The sequence below is a fragment of the Vanacampus margaritifer genome, chromosome 6 (assembly GCF_051991255.1).
Source record: "Vanacampus margaritifer isolate UIUO_Vmar chromosome 6, RoL_Vmar_1.0, whole genome shotgun sequence".
NCBI classification, from domain to species: Eukaryota; Metazoa; Chordata; class Actinopteri; order Syngnathiformes; family Syngnathidae; genus Vanacampus; species Vanacampus margaritifer.
In genome coordinates, this window is record NC_135437.1 from 12,844,600 (window position 1) to 12,865,378 (window position 20,779).

The following is a 20,779-nucleotide window of genomic DNA, read 5'->3' on the forward strand; positions in this document are numbered from 1 at the left end:
TCATTCAAAAATCATATTGTCTACCACTTTACTTATGATACTCAATTGGATCCTAAAGTATACCTCTCATACCGTGTCATAACAAATATATTTTTTTATACTGTGTCATATCGCATTATATATTGTCTTGTATGTATCATACTAAATTGTATCGTATTGTATAAAATCCTTTTGTTTTGGACTGTTACATACTATATCAGACCAATATCATATGTTTTGGTAGCTACTGCATTGTACCTTATTGTACCAAATGCTGTTGTTCGTTATCGTGTCATACTAAATTTTATTTTCTTGTTCCATAGCATAATTTCCTGTATCTTAACATATTGTTTGAAGATGCATACGGTGTTTTATGTTGATCCTATGAATGAAGCAAATCTGCACTCACATTTATATTTTATATAAGTGCTATGTAAAAAAAATAAAATAAATAAATAAACAAAAAATTAAATTAAAAAAAAAAAGTCCTTACAACGTTAACTAAAAAGCTGTTCAGCAATATGTGTTGATATAACCAGTACCTGTCCCAATGTAGAGAACATGGTAGTGTCCATCTTGGGCTTGAACCCTATCCACCGCAATCTGTGTCAACTTTCTCCTGCGTGGCTGTGTTTGCAAGAAGACAGGCCTGCGATGTTGCGGAAGAACGGGATGATACATCATAGGGTGAGAGCGCACGAAGCGCAGAACCTCATCTGGAAACTCCTTAGAGCTTGAAAAGCCGCCACCATTGACTTTGCTGGCACACTGTCAATGAGATGACAGATTTAGAGCGGTGCAAGCAGAGATGGTAATTAATTGTATTGGCAAGGTTTTGCTGTGTAGATAAAAAAAAAAAGCGGTATGCTGTAGTCTGACTGCGACTGCCGGCATAACCTGCAGGAGGTTGCTAACATTCAGCATGGTATTTTACATGCTCATGATGATGTTCCACTCAAAAGACATCAGTCAAAGACAAACACAGTGTGCCGTGAATGCATAATTGTGGTGCTTTTGGAATCAACCCAATAGAGAAGACCTACACTGTAAGGACATGCACAGTAAATTTTGCTCTGAAAAAGACTATATTCCATCCCAGTCCAAACAGAGTGAACTTTATACTCGGAAGAGAGTAACATAATAATAATAATAATAAAATAATAAAATAAAAAATCCTCAACATTTTGAGGAACAATCACAGAACCTTCATGTTGGGAGACAGCCAACCTAAGCACTAACCCATGCCACTCTACTCTGTGTCAATATATCACAGGTGTAATCCTTGTAGTTATACCTCGATTTTTGGCCTCCTTTGGGACACATCAACATTATCTCAAGTGGTAGAGTGGCTGTCTTCCTGAAGGTTGTGGAATTGTTCCTCAACCCTTGAGCGTTTTATTGTTGTTGCTGTTTTTTAGTATTTTACTCTCTTCCGAGTGTAAAAATTTACTCTGTTTAGAGTGGGACAAAATATAATGTTTTTACAGTAAAATCTACTGCATATTAAGTCATCAAATTAGCCTGTTTTAAGTGTGAGGCCGTGTGTCATTTGAGAACGGCTTTGGTCATCATGGCAACTATCAGCCAATCTAAAAAAGTGAGTGCAAACTGCAAATTGTTCATGAGCTCTTGTAAAGACAGTATTACCATGGATTGTATTTTAACTTTGTGGCAGCAGAACTTCATCACCAATCCAACAATTTACATGTGTCAACTAGTGTAGTGATCCTAGGCCTCAGTTGCTTCAGCCTTCCTGGAAATTAAATAGCATCTTCGCATAGCCTACACAGTTAATCCTGTAGAGTAAATTTGACTCTATTTAGAGTGGGAACAAATATACTCAGTTTTAGAGTAACATTTTCACTTGGAAAAGAGTAAAATAATTGAGAAAAAAAAGTCATTCAAGGTTTGAGGAACGAACTCACAACCTTCAGCTTGGAAGACTGCCCCACTACCACCTGAGCTATGCCCCTCCTACTGTTTGCTTATATCCAAGACTGTTGTTGGTCTTAGAGTTACGAAAATTCCAGCTGACGCACGTGATATACTAACACACAGCAGGAGCCGCATGGCTCAGGGAGTAGATCGGCGGCTGTCTCCCAAGCCGAAGGTTGTGAGTTTGTTCCTCAACCCTTGAGTGACTTTCATTTTATAATTTTTTTCAATTCTTCATTTTACTCTCTTCCAAGTGTAAATATTTCTCTAAAACTTGAGTATATTTGGTCCCACTCTAAATTTAAATGTAGAGCATTTCATATAAGTTGTGTTAGTCACACTGAAAAAGCTCTAATCAAGGTGACAAATGATAACTGCCTGAACATAGATGACAGTCATCCATGTGATCTTATTACAGAGATTAGAACACTTGGTGCATGGGTTACTCTTGTACTGCTCGAAATTGGTTCAAGTCCTAACTTGAGGACAGGACATTCTTTTCTGCAATTGGTAACTTTGTTTTGAGGCTTTGACTTGTGGGTTCCTCAGGGGTCAATCTTGAGACTCCTTTAGCGCAATCTGTACATGCTTACAATTGGTCAACTGATATCAGCTGTTCTACCATGTGTTACTGTCAGCAGATGGGCCTGCAAATTTATTTAACTGATCAGTGTGTAAATGCAAAACGGTATTCTTTGTTATGTTGGAGCATAAAGTGCTAGTAAAAAGTATTCTTTAAAAAAAATCTTCTTTGCTATTTGTTCTCATTACGGGTGCAGGTAAACTGGACTATACAAGTAATGAAAAAGTCAATTAGTAAACTGGACTTACAGATCCAGGCCGTGGGTAGGGGACTTTGTCCTCAGAAGGTGTCCAGTGATGCTCAGGTCTCTCTCTGAAGGCAAAGGGGCCGTTAAACGCTGCTCGGATGTCATCCATGTGATAGACACACACCGCATAGCCCTTAAACACCGCACTGCAAAAGAAGAATTGGAGTGATCAGTTTGCCTTCATGCCATGAAACATCATCTTCCTCACCTTGTTGTGCTAAAAAGGCCAAAGATTTCTGGGTTTTTCCCGTCTTTGTTCTTCAACACATAGACATCCTCTGGAAAACAAAATGGATGTTTTTGTAAGCTCCACCAAGGAGAGAAATTTTCGTTAGCATAATTTCAGATTCTTCATTTATTTGCTATAGTTTATAGTTCAAACAGGGCAGGCATTCTCCTAGGGAAGTGCAGTATGTAAGACAAGACGGTAAATTGTCTAAAGTTTGATGTGGATCTGATCCATATTGGGAATTTGACATCAATATGAAGTGGCCATGAAATATCTTGTTTAAATCCTTTTCCCCCCCAAAAAATATCTCATATGATTTGATTTTTATGACCAAACCAAGTTTAAACTGGTTTGGATCCAGATGAATCAACAATTTAAATGTAAAAAACAAAAAACAAAAAAAAAGCCTTTTACCATGTTCCGACACTTATTTCGCTTCATCTGATTTTTTTTGTTTGTTGTAAAAGCAGTTTTAGTAGATGTAGTAGATGTCCATATTTAATCTGGTTCTAATCCATATTTAGCATTTTACAGCAATTTCAATTTAAAATTTACAAAAAGGCCCCTTTCCAAATCCAGTTGTTTCTTGAGTTGGACGTTTTGTTTTCAGGAACTGTAGAATACCTGTAATGCTGTGCCAAGTCTAATCTAAATCAGATCCAGATTTAGCATTTGACAGCAATTTCCATTTAAGATTTACAACCCACTTTTGATTTTTTTCCCTTGAGTTAAACAGTTTGTATTCAAGTGAAATACATTTTGGTAGCTGTAATGTGTCTCAAACTTAATCTGGATCTTACTAGATTGTGATTTTGGACATTTAAATGTAGTTTTCTCGGGTTTTATATGTTTAGACACGTGTCTCGATACGATTTATTACTATTATTATTATTTTTGCTCGAATGTCAAATGTTAATTATGAATCTGATCCTCATTGTGCATTTTGCATTCTACAATTGAAATTTGACAAATAAAATCATTATAAAATGTTTAGATGCCTACAATCCTTACGTCTTTGTAATGTTGTCATTTTATTTTGCTCTGTGCTAGATACGGTGATATCAAAACAAGTTTAATCTGAATCTGATACACATAGGGCATTCACATACAATTGATTACATTTTGTCAAATCCTTTTTGACATGTTGATCAGATGCTTATTTATCTGTCAAATGGGAATATGTAGTTGTGCTTATGTATATATCCCCCAATTTTGCAAATTGTTTAGGTTCTGTATGAACTATAAAACAATGATGTACACCACATGTTCTCACCAAGTAAATCAAAGTGAGTATCAATGCCATCAGGTCCAGCCACAGAGCAAATGAGTCGAGTTTTCAGAAAGGAGCTCCATCTGTTCACCAGCATTCTTTGTCCTCCTTGATCATTCTGAGAGGCGATAAGATACAAAATGACGAATAAGTGCGCTCTCAGCAATATTGGCTTCTTGATGGATTTCATCCAGAAAAAGCTTTAACAATATATCACAGCCTTACCGCACAGACTCGTCCGACGCGGGTGTAGACAGCCTTGTTGACCCCCTCTGCATCCACCTCACGTTCAGTGAAGAAGAAGTAAACTTTGTCATCATCTTTATCGTCGTTATCGGGAATAACCGCTGAACCGACAAATCTCGGTTCTGTAGACAGACAAATGTGAAATACTGAAGTGAAAGTAAATCAAGATACAATATGTTGTAGTCTGTACTTCTCAGTATTGCAGTTGAAAGCCTACACCACTACGCCCCTTGTTGGGCAGGCGCAGTTCCCACTCTGTAGGTGTTAATGTGAGGGTGAATGGATGTCTGTCTCTTTATGTCTATTATATATATGACTGGTGACCAGTTAATGGTTTGGCCCGCCTTTTAACCAAGCTGGGGGATGCTCCAGTGGCCCTCACCTTGAACAGTATAAGTGGTCTGAAAAATGGGTGGATGGATTTTAGCTGACCGTTAAGCTGCTGCCTGTCGTCCCTCTCGGTGCGCGTGTAGGTGCGATTGTTGAGGCGGCACAAGGCAGCATCGTTCTCCCAGTAGTCTGTATAGAGGCCCACGTACAGCTCTCCACCTGATTCAAACCAACAAGCGCCAACACAGCATGTCATGACACAACATGACCGCAAGATGGCAGCATTGAATGGCTTTTAAATGCCATCTTAAATCTTTCTGGTATGTAGTATGACACTTGAGATTTTCGCTCTGGTTCTTATTTACCTGAGAGTGTAGAGGTGCAGGGACTGTTGTGGTTGAACGGACATCGTCCTCTACCGCTTGTAAGGCTCTCCTCTTGCAAAGTAAACAGCCTGTCCTGTCAGCACAAAGCATCACGAGCATTATCACGCATCAAAATGACAAGCAACTAAACAAAACAAGCTGTGTGATTAAGGAACGTAGAAGAGGTGAAGTGTGGATAAAAAGTGATGGATGAGAGGGAGGAGGAAATGATGGATGAGCCAAAATAGAGGCCTGTTGCTCTTACAGGTATATATGACTTTAACACATATGCACGACTGATTGCGGAGCTCTGACAACCAGGTGGCAAACGCACACACACAAAACTATTGATGCACAGCCGGCATTTTTACTACCGTCACTGGTGGTTCAGAACTGTCATTGATTTATGTGGAAGGTCCTGGAAGCCCGCTGGGCTGTGAATACGGCCCCTCGGATGACTGTAACAAAGGCCAGCTGCAGGTCACCACTTACCAGACAAACAAGCACCCTCACTCACATTCACACCTTTATTTAATCTATCATGCGTATTTTTAGGAAATATGGAGGGAAAATAGGGAATCCAGGAGATGAATGGACACAATTCACAGCCGAGATTTGACTCCAGGACCTTTTGGCTGTGAGGCCAGACTTGCTAACCGCGTTGCCTCACCATGATTTGAAATGCGATTGTTTGATTAATTGAAATTTGAGCAAGTAGTCTTTAATCACTAAAGATCCTGTGAAGTGAAGTCAGGGATTTGTTTCTAAACACATGATACATGTTAAAAGATAATTGCCCATTTACAAAGACTGAGGGATATGTAGTAGTCAGTTGTAAAAAATATAGCATTTGATTGTTTTTCACCATTTCAGTTTTGCTGATATTTTGGCCATGGCTGAAACAGGGTCCAGTGGCGCACTTAGTCTCCCATCCCTCACTTAAGTACCTGCGTTTCTCATCAGCACAATTTCGACGTGCATGTCTTTGTTTTGGATTCTCCGCTGGCATGGCCGTTTTAGAGTGCCTCGTTGTTGGCTGTGAGTCTGCGCACGTCAGAGAGATAAGGCGGAAGAGCGAAAAGGGGAGAAAATGTTTTTTTAAGATAGTCCAAAATAACAGCCAACATGTGGACAGGGGCTGTGGACAGTGGCCTGGTATGGCAGTTTTAGAGTGCCTTATTGTTGCAGTGTGGAAAAGTCCAGCGACAACAAATGGCATGTATTGCACTTTAAGCAGATATATTTGCATGGCTCAAACATGTAGTTATGTGGAGGCTTAAAATGCTGGTTGACGAGGTAGCATGTATTTATTTTGTCGTAGTAGTGAAGTTTGATTGACAGTTGAGCAAGATTTGGTTTCAGCGTATTGAGCGAACCTGCCTGCACTGTTCAAAGGGGGAGAAAATGGCTTGATATTTCAAAATTTTGAAGCCTCACTTTATTCACTTGGTGAGGTTTATTAATAACATTCTTCCCTGTGTTGTGTCAAATTTACTAGAGATATTTATTTTCACTTAGCAGGGATCATGTTGCTATTGTGGTTAGTACTAGCATGCCAGAAAGTCAGGAGATCTGGCTTTGATTCTTCTTAAGAACGTCTGCATGTGAATAAAAAAAAAAGACTGAAGCCATGAAGAAAACAGACTAATGCAGCGAAAAGGAGATTGTGGAGTGTAATAGTGCAGCATCTAGACACAAGACATTGAAGCTGTGAATCAAGCATACAAAGAAAATGGACAAATGCAACTAATTGGAGACTGAGAAGCTTGGTACTGTTATGACTCACCTTCCCTGTGTGTCCCACGTGCACCAAGGCACATATGGGGTTGAAGGATGCCGTCCCACAGACCAAGAGATGGGTCTGGTTGTACTGCTGCAAAACCTTGATGTAATTTGCGCACTCCATCTGTTGGAGGAATTAGGACAAATAAATCACCGGGGTGATGACATTGCATCAGGGGGCTGTGAGGGGGGGGAATGTGTAATGGAAAAATGCCAGACGCTTACTGCATTATCAATAATGTCAATAGGGCAGGTGAAGCAAAGGTCAGTGTGCTGTAAGAGAGCTACAACCTTTATTGGTCTACACTACATAACCTACTCAACGTGTGGTGATTTACCACAAGTAATACTGCACTGTAATATGAAATTATTGACATACTTTTTCCCGGCCCTTCATCAAGCATTCTTCTATTTGGAATTTAGTACTGGCCCACTGGATCTGGAAAAGAGTAGAGGGAGCAGTACAGCATTATTGGCATTACTTAAAATATGACTCAAGTTACATGTCTGTACTTGGAGTCAAAATACAGCCCCGTATATGTCCAAACACGCACATCTAAGTAGGTCACATGATCCAGTAATGGGTTTAAGTGTTCATTAGTCTTGGACCAGGAGTACCTCTTTGTGGTGCGTGTTAACCTGGTCCAGGTTGAGGGAGAACAGAGCATTCTTGGCCCCGATATAAAGCCTCTCGTGGCCCTCGTCCAGCAGCATGGTCTGGGGCTGAAGAGGCACTCCATTGCCCTGGAACACCCACGTCCTGTTCAACTGCCAAAGTTCTGTCGCGATAATATCAACACGAGACACTGAGGATGAGGATTAACAAAAATGATTATGACAATATCGCGGCGGCGGTTTGTATTGTATTTCAAACAGTGCAAAGCCTTGCATGCCCAGGTTAGACATGGTTTACTGAACTAAGCATTAATAGCCTTGTTCTGTCAATATTCATTCACATCATCACTGCTTTATGCTTTACACTTTAATGCAATATGTATGATGTATAATACAAGACTTATAATCAATGAAGACTGTTATAAATTTATATATATATATATATATATATATATATATATATATATATATATATATATATATATATATATAGTGGGATGTCATAACTTGCTGAATATTTTATTTTTGTTTTTTTCCTCTTTATGATATTGCTTCAAATTGTCTATTTGCTTCCCTCTGTTCCTATTGGTTCTGTAATGAATGCAGCCGATAAGGATTTAATATTATGGTAAGTCAAATGCAGCATAAAAGCAAGGTGTTCGATGATTTCAGCGTTTTCGCAGGATTTGATTGGATACGCAATTCTTGGCCTTGTTGCATTTGATTATTGCTGCATTCGAGAATGGTCCAAAGTCGGACTTTTCCGAGTTCACACCAGGAAATGTGTATGGGAAAAAAGTACCCGACTTCACCTACAGAGTACAGACTACAATGTGATGTCACTCTACAATGGCGACCACTTTGGAAACACAGACCATGAATGGCAAAACCCAATTTACTCGAGTATAAAAAGAGATAGCTTTCTTCATTCATAAATATTTAACATAACTCCACATAACACAACATATACGTAACAGTATGCCGCTATCTTCCTGCATAAAATCATACGGTGAACTACTGAACTGTATGAAATGCTTATGAAATAAATAAAAACAATAAATGAAGCAAAATAGCGAGAAGGCAAGTTTGCTGGAAGTCAAAATAGGTTTTGAGGACCAAAATAAAAAACTATTTATCACTATCTGCCATTTTGGTTGTTTACTTTCATCTCAAACGCTTTCATGTCGGAACTGGGAAAAAACAACTCAGATATATCTGACTTTCGACCATCGTCGAATGCAGCATTAGCACCGAGCTAAAACCAACAAAATGCAAATTGACTTTTAGTGCCGAATGTTTAATCTCACTATTCTTCTACCTCAGATGGATATCCGTCCTAAAGGAATACACACTTGAAAATACTGTATGCTGGAATGTTAGTTTTATTAAAGCCTCAATGTCTGGACCATGAACACAAGGGAAATAAAGAAGATTGGAATTTGTTCTTTTATTATGTTACTGTTTGGCAGTTTGGGTGAGTAAATGCCTTACTTTAACATTTAATTGTTGCTTCTGCTGCAAAGTACTCTATAAATAACACACACAATAACAGCTTTTTTATGCCTACATTAATAATAGCAATCTGTAATACATTACAAAAACAGGTGTAGGTCCTGAATATATAGCAGTAAGATTTGTACTGTAACAACGCATTCTTCAGTGGAAACCGAGAACCCCCTTTATCGTTATTGTTTTATCCGTGCAATGTCTTAATGGTGCTTTTTTTTTTAAGGGAGTACACCACTAAAAGCCCAGAAACTAATTTACACACACACACTGTCATATCAGTGAAGTATTATCGGCTAGTGTATAAACGTGCCAATTCAGATATGAATGATAGATAGGATTGTCCGAGTCATATCTGCACATATGTGCCATGTGTTTCAGATTCACCATTTCCCCAAAGAAGAAGAGGACTATCTTTTAATCTCGTCACTTCCTCCCATGTGGTAACTCTTCCTTTTGCTCTCTCAAGTGTGTAACATCATGCATCAATCTGCCAGTCATACTGCATATGTCAATTCAATGGCAATGTAATATCTTCAGCGGCGAGCTGCTCATGTGTTCAATATGCACAAAAGTGGATGCACGCAAACGTGTGTCGGACGATCTGATTGAGCCTGACAGGCAGTTCCGTTAAACATGCTCTCCATGTGCTGCATAAGCAAATCAGCAGAAACACTTCCTAGGCTTTGAGGATGAAACGTTTTGAAAGAGGTGATGCTGAATCCAATGTGCGTTCTGTGAGGGTCTACAATCGTGGGTAAAAAAAAAAGAAAAAAAGAAGAAACTTTCATTGTTCCCATAAGGCCTGAACCAGGTGTCCTTGGGTGACAAATGGGCAAATGGGTGACCTGGCGTGTGTTAAATTTTGATAGGTTTACACAGGCAACAAGGGATTTAATTTAGGCACTGGCCATGCCCAATTCCTACACCAGCCCTCAATAAATGGATTTTCATTACATCCGTTCTTGTGTGAGTGCATGTTAAGCAGGCTTGCACAAAAAAAAGTGTTGGCCTCAGTGGAGCTATTTAAGAAATAACGTCACAGAATAACTGGCCATATGATGTCACAAACTGTTTCCAAAACATTGCTATACAGCAGTAAACTGAACCATCTACCTGTTTTATTATTTTGTCGCAGTTGAGCAGGAACCTCAGATTTAAAAATATCATAGGGATGTTCAATTAATACCACTTATTTTCAGACTCATATGAGTATGCAAATTCATTCTTTGAGTACTCACTGATGATAGCGAGTACTAATACCTCAAGTTCTTTGGATGCATAAAATTTAATTTAAAACAATGATAAATAGACCTTTTTTTCTTTTCTTTTGCACAGTATAGCGCCAATCACTGCCACTGAGGCACTTACTTGACAACTTTCTCCAAGAGACCTGTTATCGCCCATGCCTAATCATTATACAAAATGCAGTACGGGATTATTTTGGACAAATCAATACTAATGTTCAGTCCGCACAAAGAGTGTTGTTTTTACAAATTATTTACCAATGCTAAGTGTTGAAAATAACTTGAGAGCAAATCTATTAATTGTCTTGGACACTGTCAGCTGTCTGAGAAGTGTCATGACTCCACTTCTTCTTGAATCTGCAGGAACCTTGTGGCATTATCAGGGCTCTTCACTATCTTTTGCATTGGTAGCACTGGTGGTGCCGACCAATTGAAAAAGGAAGAGACTGGCTGAAGTAGTGAGGAAAAAAAGACAGCGACTTTCAAGCATGTTTTAAACCGCAAACCTGCTACAGAGGACGCATTAAAAAAAAGCTAATGCAATTGGATGACATTTTTTTACCAGCACACACGGAAAAGTAGAATAGATAGATAGCTTTGGTGCAAGAACACTGCCAGCCTTTAAGGTACCGGTAAATTTGTTATTAATACAATTACAAAAAAAACACAAAAATAGTCGATAGTCTTGCACTGTTTGATGCTGTTGTATTGCAAAAAACAAACAAAAAAACAATGATATTACATGATACCATGTTGAGATTTATTTGTCATTCTATTAAGGTAGCCTATACATATTTGATGTGATTGCCTTGATACTGTATCAAAACAGACAACTTTATGATACAATCTTTGTTTATTTTTCATATACATCTGCTATCAACATTTAATACTGGTACTGTATCGAAACAGCCAGCAAAACAATTTATCCCAATAAAACTTATACTAACTTAACTTAACTTAACTTATACACGTTGAGAGGAACCAGATGAGGTGGCTCGGGCATCTGGTTCGGATGCCTCCTGGACGCCTCCCTGGGGAGGTATTCCGGGCATGTCCTACCGGCGGGAGGCCCCGGGGACGACCCAGGACACGCTGGAGAGACTACGTCTCTCGGCTGGCCTGGGAACGCCTTGGGATCCCGTCGGAGGAGCTGGGTGAAGTGGCTGGGGAGAGGGAAGTCTGGGCTTCCCTGCTAAAGCTGCTGCCCCCGCGACCCGACCCCGGATAAGCGGAATTGAAGACGGAACGGAACAAAAACTTATAATACCAAACTACCTGATATATGTGGGATCAGACGTCGAATCCAAAAACTTTGCGGGTGGGCGAATGGTAACGGAACCCTAAAACACCAACTCTACGATAGGTGTGAAAACACCCTGACATATTTTACTTTGATCATAGTTGCCTCACTTATCTGCCGGATGTGTTCCAAATCCATTAAATTCCTCTGCTAGCATAGAACAACAATCCATGTAAGTTTGAGCAAGATGATTTTCGAAGGTTGAGCGTTAAGCATAAAGAAACCTCTGCTGAAGGTGCTGTACTCGCACTAAATGTCTCACTTATGTGGACCACAATAATGGGGCACCTTGTCCTGAGGTCTGCTGAGGTTGCAGGGGCTAATTACTGGATTTTCTTTTCCTATAGTCTGTATATTTTAGCGAAACTTGATCATGTACAAGGATGCAAGGAGCGCTTATCCCATTTTCATATAGCAAAAAATCCCACACCTATTTGTTTAAAATAGGATTAGGTATCCATAGAGATGTAGGCGAGTGCAAGTAGTACTTTGTTGCGATTAAGATTTAAATGTTGGAAAAACAAGAACTGCTTGTTTGAGTAGTATTGGGTCGTTAGCGATTGAGGTAGTGTGACAAGTAGTGATACGTGCTCCCTGTAATTATCTAATCGGCACAAGCAGACTCGCATCTCTCGCCGTCACTTCTCAGTTTGACAGAATTTGGCCGAAGGAGCGCATTCCATTCCGACGCTTGAATGTCAGCCTGGCTCACTAAACAAGGAACTCCTTCTTTTGGGTTGTGCAGTCAAAATCTGCTAGCACTTATTTAGATGACAGACGTCGACGTCTATTTAAAGTGATGCCTTAAATGGCTCGCACGGCAAAGGTCTCGCTCGTCCACTTCTCACTTGTCTTGGTGGATCACGGCAAAGGGATAATTGCCATTGACGTACACACGGGAAGGAAGTGGGAAAATAATCTTGGAAAAAGGGAAGGAAGAATGAGCAAAGGAAGCAAGACAGGAAACACAAATAAAGGAACATGAAAAAGAAGAAAGCGGCAACATAAGTAAACAGATTAGAGGAACACGGGAGAAAGGTTGGATTTATTGGACAATGAAGGGAGGAAGAAGGCGCACTAAGTACAGAAGGAAGGAAAATTGAGGAAAAGAACCAGAGGAAGTTCTCTAATCGGCTTTTTCATGGTGCATTCTGGGAATTACTGTTCATTTATTTTAACAATGTCAAGCAGCACTTTAGATTGTTTGCATGTAGAACGCATGTGCACACTTTTTTCAAGTCAGTTGTCGAAACGGGGAACCAAAATATATATATATATATATATTTTAAAAGAACGATTCCCGGAGAAATGGAAGGTTCGATTCTCGAGACTCAATGCCCAACCCTATTTATGATAGATATCCACTGAAAATTCACAGCAATTGAGAAACTGATGCAGGAGCAAATTCGTTATTTAGTGGAAGACTAACAATGTGGGCAGCGTTTCTTTCTGGGCATTGTCTGGTGCTTGGGACCTAAAAAAAGAAAGGAAATGAAAACTCTGGAAAGAAAGGGTATGCCAGGAGGAAGCAGGTCAGGAAGGATGAATGAAATGGAGGCTGGAATAAATGAAATAAGGGAAAAGCCAGAAAAGGAAAGGATGCCGTAAATTCCTCCCTTCCCATAAAAAACAGAAAACGCTTAGTTAAAAAAAAAAGAAAACGTTTTTTTTTATGGTGTGTTGAACTCAGTACTATGATTAACACGACTGCACTTTTAATCTAAAACAGAACAGGTGTGTACTGCAATCACACTGCTCTCTCCTGTTATTATGTGCAGCTGTAGCCACGTCTTGAACTGATACAAAGGCAACGAGGGGGATTTCTGCATCTCGGTTTCCCTGCTCTTCCTTTTCAAACTTTGCTTCCTATCATCCTAAGCCAACAAGGACTTTCTTTGCCACTAGCTAGAGACGTGAGAGGAGGTGGTGGAGGGTTTTCCGCCGTTGGCCGAGATCCCACATCAAAAAAACGCATAGGGGAAAAAGTATTCCCCCCCCAAGGCGGACACTTTCATCTGATACGCGGTGAAAGAAGATGCAGACGACGCGGAGCTCTGCAATCCAAATAAACATTTTCTCTCGTCTGGAGTGTGCATGGAAACACTGAGACTACAATGTGTTTGCCAGTGAGCAACCTACTTTTTCATTTGCAGACAGGGCGGAGGGATTCAAATCGCACAAACTAAGAGATCATAAAAAAACAAAACATTCTTTCATCGTTTCATTCACTTGGAAGCTTGTTTTTTATGCCAGAATTCAAATGAGCAAATGTTGCATTTGTATGGAGTTTGTGCACTGACTGAATGTCTGTTGCAAGACAAACAGTAACTGAAGAGAGGCAAATTGAAGCAGAGTCGGCTGGCCTTGAGGCCTGAGCATAAACGTGGTGTCCCAGAGGGGTCGTGAAAGGGTCAACCAGGTCTTGGGTGTGTTGCCATTATCGGCAAACAACCTTGTGCTCAGGAACCCCCCTTGTGTTTGTACGAGTGGTCGTGGGGTGATGTCACATTGTGAGACGGGTCCCACATGGAGAGTGAGAAACAGATTGTTCGGCTTGTCTTGAAGACAAAAGAACGGATTTCCCCCAAATTAAAAGTCACTAAATTTTTATTTTGTTGCCGCATTCATATGTACAGTAAGAGTCAATTTGAGTTCCTTAATCTGAGTTGAATACAGCCAAAAGTGAGTCAAACTAAAAACAAACTCTGGCTAAAACAGTGGTTCTTAACCTGGGTTCGATCGAACCTCAGGGGATTGGTCAATCAGTCTGAGGCACATGTGTCAGAGTCAGGTCCTTGAGGGCCTGAATCCTGCATGTCTTTGAGGTTTCTCTACTCCAACACACCTGATTCAATGATCAGGATCATCATCAGGCTCCCACAGAGCTTGCTGATGATCTTAAATATGAATCCGCTGTGCAGGACTCAGGCCCTCGAGGACTGGACTTTGACACACACCCGATTAAAATGATTTGTGAAGACACGCCCTGCTATCTGTGCCTCAGAGAATTTGAGGCGCTCAGAACTCGACTTGTGACTGTTGTTATGGTACATTGTGTGATTTCTTTATACTACGTTGAGCAATAAAAGAAAGTGGTCAGACAGACATGTGCAATATGAATTTGTATGTATAAAGGAACGTGTGGTGTTCCACAGGGTTCAATTCTGGGGCCTCTGCAGTTTTCATTGTATCTGCTGCATCTTGGGTTCCACCTTGAGAATACAGTGGTGGTTGTTGAAAAGTGCTTTATTAATATAGCATTCAGTTGAGTGATGGGAGTTCTATTTTATTTTTCAGTAAAGGGTTCAGTGATGCGCATAGGAAACAGGTGAGGTTCAGTACCTCCAACAACTTTAAGAACTACTGGTTTAAAACCACTTGAGGGTACCAGCCGTTGTACAAGTTACATTGATGTACTCTATTTCTATGTCTGTGAAAGCTCAAATAATCTCTGCCTTCACACCATAGTCCTCTTGTTTTTTTCAAGGGGAAAAGGTCATACAGAGCATTGGATCTTCACCAGCTGCCTCCCCCGTTGACACCTGATTAATGAACACACGTACACAGTGGGAGGGCAACTGTTCAGAGATATACACAGACAAAATGAGGTAGAGAAATGAAAGCCACGGGAGGTGTGCGCTGTAGATATCATTTTTCCTTTGTCACCTACAAAGGGATTCGCCCAATCAACATCACACTTCTATTTTACCACCAAGTCTGAAAACTGATCATGTACCATTCAAGTTAATTGGACTTCTCAGTTCACTTTATCTTATCCCAAAAAACATCCCATCTCCAATTTATTTGAAGAACGACACACTGGTTTTCCCCTTCTTGGGGCAAAGGGGATGCCCTGTCATTTGCAAAGCTACAAAATTTATGAAGTGTCTGAAATTACAGCTCAAAGAGGCAGGTAGGTTTTTATTACACTATAATTACTACATGAATAATCACTAATGTCAGCTTATTTTCACCAAGTATGCATCGTTGTTTAAGCTGCTTGATGACATGGCATGCAGCGTTTAACTTGAAAAATAAACTGTGCTTGAGGTATGGGACCTTGCTCAAACCATTTGTGACTAGCCAGCACATTTCTTTGAGCAGGAGTGCAAATAAGTCCTGTTAGAGTCACATTTCAGTGGAATATCTGTATAAGGTTAATATTGCGGCAGGACATTGTAAGTTGCTGTTGCCATGGTAGCTTGGACATCCACTTACTGTGTGGCCCTTTGGGCTTTTTTTTTTTTTGGGTCTTTAAGCTCATCCAGTTGGCCATTCCTGCTTTACAGTACAATGCAATTCGCTCAGTGTATTCAAAGACACTTCTGGATTGAAATAAAGCTACCAAACCTTCAGCAGCATATCTAATTAGGTCATCGACAGTGTGTAAATTGCTGCATTGCATTGACCGCAGCCCAAGCCCGACCACCTAACTCGCAGCCTGCCGTAACCTGACACATGCTGCCTGTGAAACGTTTCATTAGCATCACAATTTATGACTGTTTTTGAAAAAAAAAAAGAAGCGCTGCAATTCCTGCAAATGCTCATCTAATACAGAGGAGTCCAAACTAGAGCAACATAATGTATCTTCTGCAAGATAATTAATTTACACAAAACGGGAGTTAAGGAGTAGAATAAGATAAGGCTTTTGAGGAGAGTTGGATGCTGCATCGCCAAACATTAGGGTCAGCTTCTGCTCTAAATACCGCATGGAATCTTGGAAGTTCACTTAAGTTAATACGCTGTATGATTGGAGTAGAAACTTCACCTCAAATGAATCTGGATCAAACACAAGAGAAAGAAAGGTGAGGATATGAACATCAAGGCATGCAAATATTTGCTTGCTCGCAAGGTCATCCAAGACAGATATGCAGATCTGCCCTGAGGAATTCATGTGCAGAAGCCAGCAGAAACTTGAGGATTCCTATTGATCCAAGCGGGTTAAACATACAGTGATTTTGTGCTTATACAATACAGCATATTACAAATATTCTTTGGGCGTAGAATCAGTTCTAACTGGACTGTTATAATTGTCTTAGATTAGAAGACATTTCACTTCTCTTAAAAACAGACTGCTCATATTCATAGGCTAGATCGGACAGCACAAGTGCTGATGTGAAAGCCAAATTGTTAACTCATTCACTGCCATTGACGGCTATAGACGTCAAAAATTCAAAGTAACTATTTCTATTAGTTTCACATTTTTTCCCACTTTTGTTATTTTTTTTATTGTACATTTAGAATAGATATGAAATTTGGGATTAATCGTGAGTTAACTATTGAAGTCATGCGATTAATTACAATTAAAAATTTAAATTGTCCGACGCCCCTAATTTTTTATAATCTTTTCTTTTTTTAATTCGGGGCATTAGGCGATTACATTTTTTTTTTTTATTGTTATTAATCACATGACTTCAATAGTTAACTCACGATTAATCACAAATTTTCTAGCTATTTTCAACATTTAAAAAAAGGGGGAAACAATTAGAAATAATTCAAATGAATTTTGGACGTATAAAGCCGTCAATGGCAGTGAATGGGTTAATAGTTGGCCACAAAATGGTTCACTCATTTTGGATGCAGAATGACAGTCGTTGAGTTATAATCATCCTCTTTAATATTCCACTCACTTGTAAAAATGACTATAGAGGCACCTGAAGGCCAAAATACTATTTGTTTGTTTATTCACTGGCAGCTTAAGTTATGGAGTCTCTTTGGAAGGGATGAAAGGACTGCATTTTTTGCGGAAGATAGGTGGTGTAAGCCCCCTCCTTTTTTTTTTTTTTAAACGTAGATGACCTCTCCTGTGAATCACTCTAAGTCTCAAGTACAAATATTTCCTCCACAGTCCTGTCCATCATTTACATGAGGTGGACTCGACTACTTCCACACTGTTATGATAGCAGATGTTATTGTAATATTTTTCTGTATGCTGAGGGAGAACCTTTGAATTCATCTCAGCGCGCTCCCTGAACCGCATCCAAGCCACCAGCTTGTGAAAAATGTTTCCTGTGCGCATGAGTGGGACTTTTCAAGTTGGGGAAAATATACAGTAGGCATCCACTTACAGACCGCAACATTGAGCAAGGGATCCATTAGAAAAAAAAGATTGCAGTGGAGTTCTACACAACGACTGGATTACTGACACAATACATTATATTTTGGTCATATGACGACAATATATCGTGCCGGCTCTTGAATTAATTCTCATACTATGCAAATGCTAGTGTTTTAGCCGATGAGAAGCTTTTTGTGTTTTTCCCTCCTAAATATGATTAAAATGCGGCATTTTCCCATTGTTTTTGCTAGCCAGAAGATGGCAAAGATAGAAACTGCAAATTGGTAGAGTCAAGCACGTACAGATTTGCTTACAGGCTCTTCTTTATTTGGGTTGTTTTTTAAAAAGCATGCAAGTAGAACTGACCTTGATCATCAGTCTTTTATTATGAGCAGAGTCTTGCATGAGTCTATTTTCCTTTTTGAGTTTCACTGGAAGACATTTTTGGCACCGTAGATCAAACGCACTTTCATATACCATGCATAGCTACGGTAACCTGCATTTGAAGAAGAAGTAGGCTATATGTCATCACTAGAGCTTGGGCTCCTTTACAATTCAAAAACACTATTAGACTGTGCTTCGTGGTGCCATGTCTGGGATTTCAACAGACAGAACTTTACATTCAGTGAAGTCCTTCGTTTGTACGTTTGATAAACTTGATGTTACTGCAACAAATACCTTCGCTGATGAAAAATGTACAGCTTGAAAATATACAAAGATATAATGGCCCTATTTTCCTATTTCATTTTTAGACCAAAATTAACTTGCTCTGACTGTGTTTTCTTTAGTTTCCAGAAGAAGCCAAAGCTCTCTGCCCTGATGAGAACTGGAAATAAGACGAGAACAACTCGTCAACATTACAGAGAAGGTTCAGGATGAGATATAACTTTACACAGAAGTCTGCCATCTACCTACCAATAAGTGAATCCAGTGAGTTGGTTTGTGGAATGTGAGGCATATTCTGCCAATGCTATTAAACTTGACAGCAAGATATCTCTATATGCAAGCATTATCCACACCCTCCGAACGTGCATTTTCCACTCTGAGGACACCATCAGCCAGGAATGGAAAACTACCAAGCTGTCCAATAAAACTCGAGAACGCGAAGCAATGTTGAATGTAAATTTACTTTTGTCAAAATTGATCATTTAAACTTGGTAATAAAATTGCTAATATAAACTTGGTATCGAACAAAAAAAAGTTGTTTGAAAAATTGGTATTAGTTCCGGTATCAAAAATGTTCGCACTAGAAAGCATGCTCGATTAGTGTCGTACTTTCTGTTTTCAATTTGTTTGGTTTCTATTAATGACATAGAAGTGTTTTACATACAAATATTTACTGTAATTTTTACTTTGCTACCTTTTTACCGTCAAATGTGTGGTGCATTCCAACTTGCATATTTGGCTTAAGTCACCTCAGGAGGAAAGGAACTCTGTTTTAACAGAGGACCTCCTGTACTCATCTTGCAACTTGTTAGTTTCCGACTTGGATTCAGAATAAACCAGTTAATACTTGTAATACAATCAATACTTTAAAAAATATTTTGTGTAAATTTTTCAAACAGTTTAACCATGCTTTCTTTTTTTCTTGCTAAAGTTTTTGCTACATTTCTTTAACTGTCTAATTTCAACATTACAGTTCAATACCTCCTTACAAAAATAAATACATTGCATTAAATTGATCTATACTTGCTTACCTAGCTGAGGCTATTTTGCACCAAACAATAACTCTGGTGAGTATTGTTTTGTGATGTTGCTAGAGGAAATTTCCAGCCTCTGCAAAAGCTCATTAACTACTTTTAACACATAAGAAAAAATTATCACTTTTAATTAAGGTGTCAGTAGATTATAAATGTTCATCACCTCTTACCCCTTGCCCTTACGCTAAAGCTGAGGCAAATTACGCCGCACAGATGAATAAACATCGTACTGCTTCACAGATGTAACTGCTGACCCCCAATTTTTTTTTTATAAAAGGTCCAACAGCCCTGTGTTTATAAGTTATTGACCGTTCAAATTCCACACCTATATCCAACCATGACTAACAGGCTTATGTGGAATTACCACTCTGTTGCTATAGAGATGAAAGAAATGTGTGAGAAAATGACAGTGTTTACTTTGCAAATATTAAACCCTTATCATCAGCACCGTCATTGTTAGCCTACAAAGTATCCATGCACACCTTTCTTCATTTCCATTGCTAAATATCTCCTCCATTGCTGTGCCAATATAGAATTAAAGACAACCACATTGTGGATTCTCAGCCTCCGTGGCTGTACAAAACAAACAAGGAGCTGCTTCTTCATGTGATTAAGGGATGAAAACGGCTATACTACATAATGACTGCACGTTGGTGTGGGCATAAATCTTACAAGGACCATGCCATGATGACAACCAAGGGTTTCATTTTACGGTTAAAGGATACCATATTTTTATGCGTGTGACTCACTGCGGTTGACTATTTTACTATATTGTCCCTACAACTTGCTTCTGTCAGCAATGAAATTCTGGGTTACTCGACAGGCCAACTTCCTGGAGCAATTGGGGATGTGCAGTGGGGAAAGTCAAAAAGTTCAACTTTGTGAGAGGATCAGTAAAAGTATTTTTTATTTTTTTTCCATTTGGCTTGCTCTGAAATTTTACCAGGCGCTGTCTGCAGGCTTTGATGTAGCCCAAGATTTATTGCAGGAATTCCCCACCCTTTTAATGCCCCACTTCTCTAGAAGTTTTTATCTGTACTTGGAACCCTGTAAGGTAAAAAGTAAAAAAAAACAACAACAATATTTCATGAAACGTAAAGTGCTTAATAAATGTAAGCTTGACGCCACATCTGCACTAAATTGGCAACATTGGTACCCACAAATATTTTTGTATGTTAAAGTATTATACACAATTATCTAGAATGGTGCAAATTAATCTGAGAGCCCTCATCCCTGTTCAAAATAGTCAAAAAAATGGAAAAGTCTGTGTTAAAACACTTTACGAGATGAGTAGTTGTTGGTGACGGTATAAAATACTTCTTCAGCAAAGTATACAGAAGATCACGACAATTCATGGAGGATGGTGACCAAGCCTGAACATAAATAG

The 20,779-nt window shown here is 39.3% G+C and overlaps 1 protein-coding gene across 2 annotated transcripts in view; it reads right to left on the reverse strand.

Annotated features, from left to right (window-relative positions):
- Window positions 1-20,779, reverse strand: part of sema3e (sema domain, immunoglobulin domain (Ig), short basic domain, secreted, (semaphorin) 3E) — a 29,346-nt gene that overhangs the window by 5,918 nt on the left and 2,649 nt on the right. For both annotated transcript variants that reach the window (XM_077568923.1, XM_077568922.1), the window contains exons 2-11: window positions 7,585-7,745; window positions 7,346-7,405; window positions 6,971-7,090; window positions 5,185-5,278; window positions 4,922-5,038; window positions 4,469-4,611; window positions 4,247-4,361; window positions 2,953-3,022; window positions 2,746-2,890; window positions 522-747 (exon numbers count right to left, since the gene is read on the reverse strand). In XM_077568923.1, coding sequence (XP_077425049.1) covers window positions 522-747; window positions 2,746-2,890; window positions 2,953-3,022; window positions 4,247-4,361; window positions 4,469-4,611; window positions 4,922-5,038; window positions 5,185-5,278; window positions 6,971-7,090; window positions 7,346-7,405; window positions 7,585-7,745 — 1,251 coding nt within the window. The remainder of the gene's footprint in view (window positions 1-521; window positions 748-2,745; window positions 2,891-2,952; window positions 3,023-4,246; window positions 4,362-4,468; window positions 4,612-4,921; window positions 5,039-5,184; window positions 5,279-6,970; window positions 7,091-7,345; window positions 7,406-7,584; window positions 7,746-20,779) is intronic.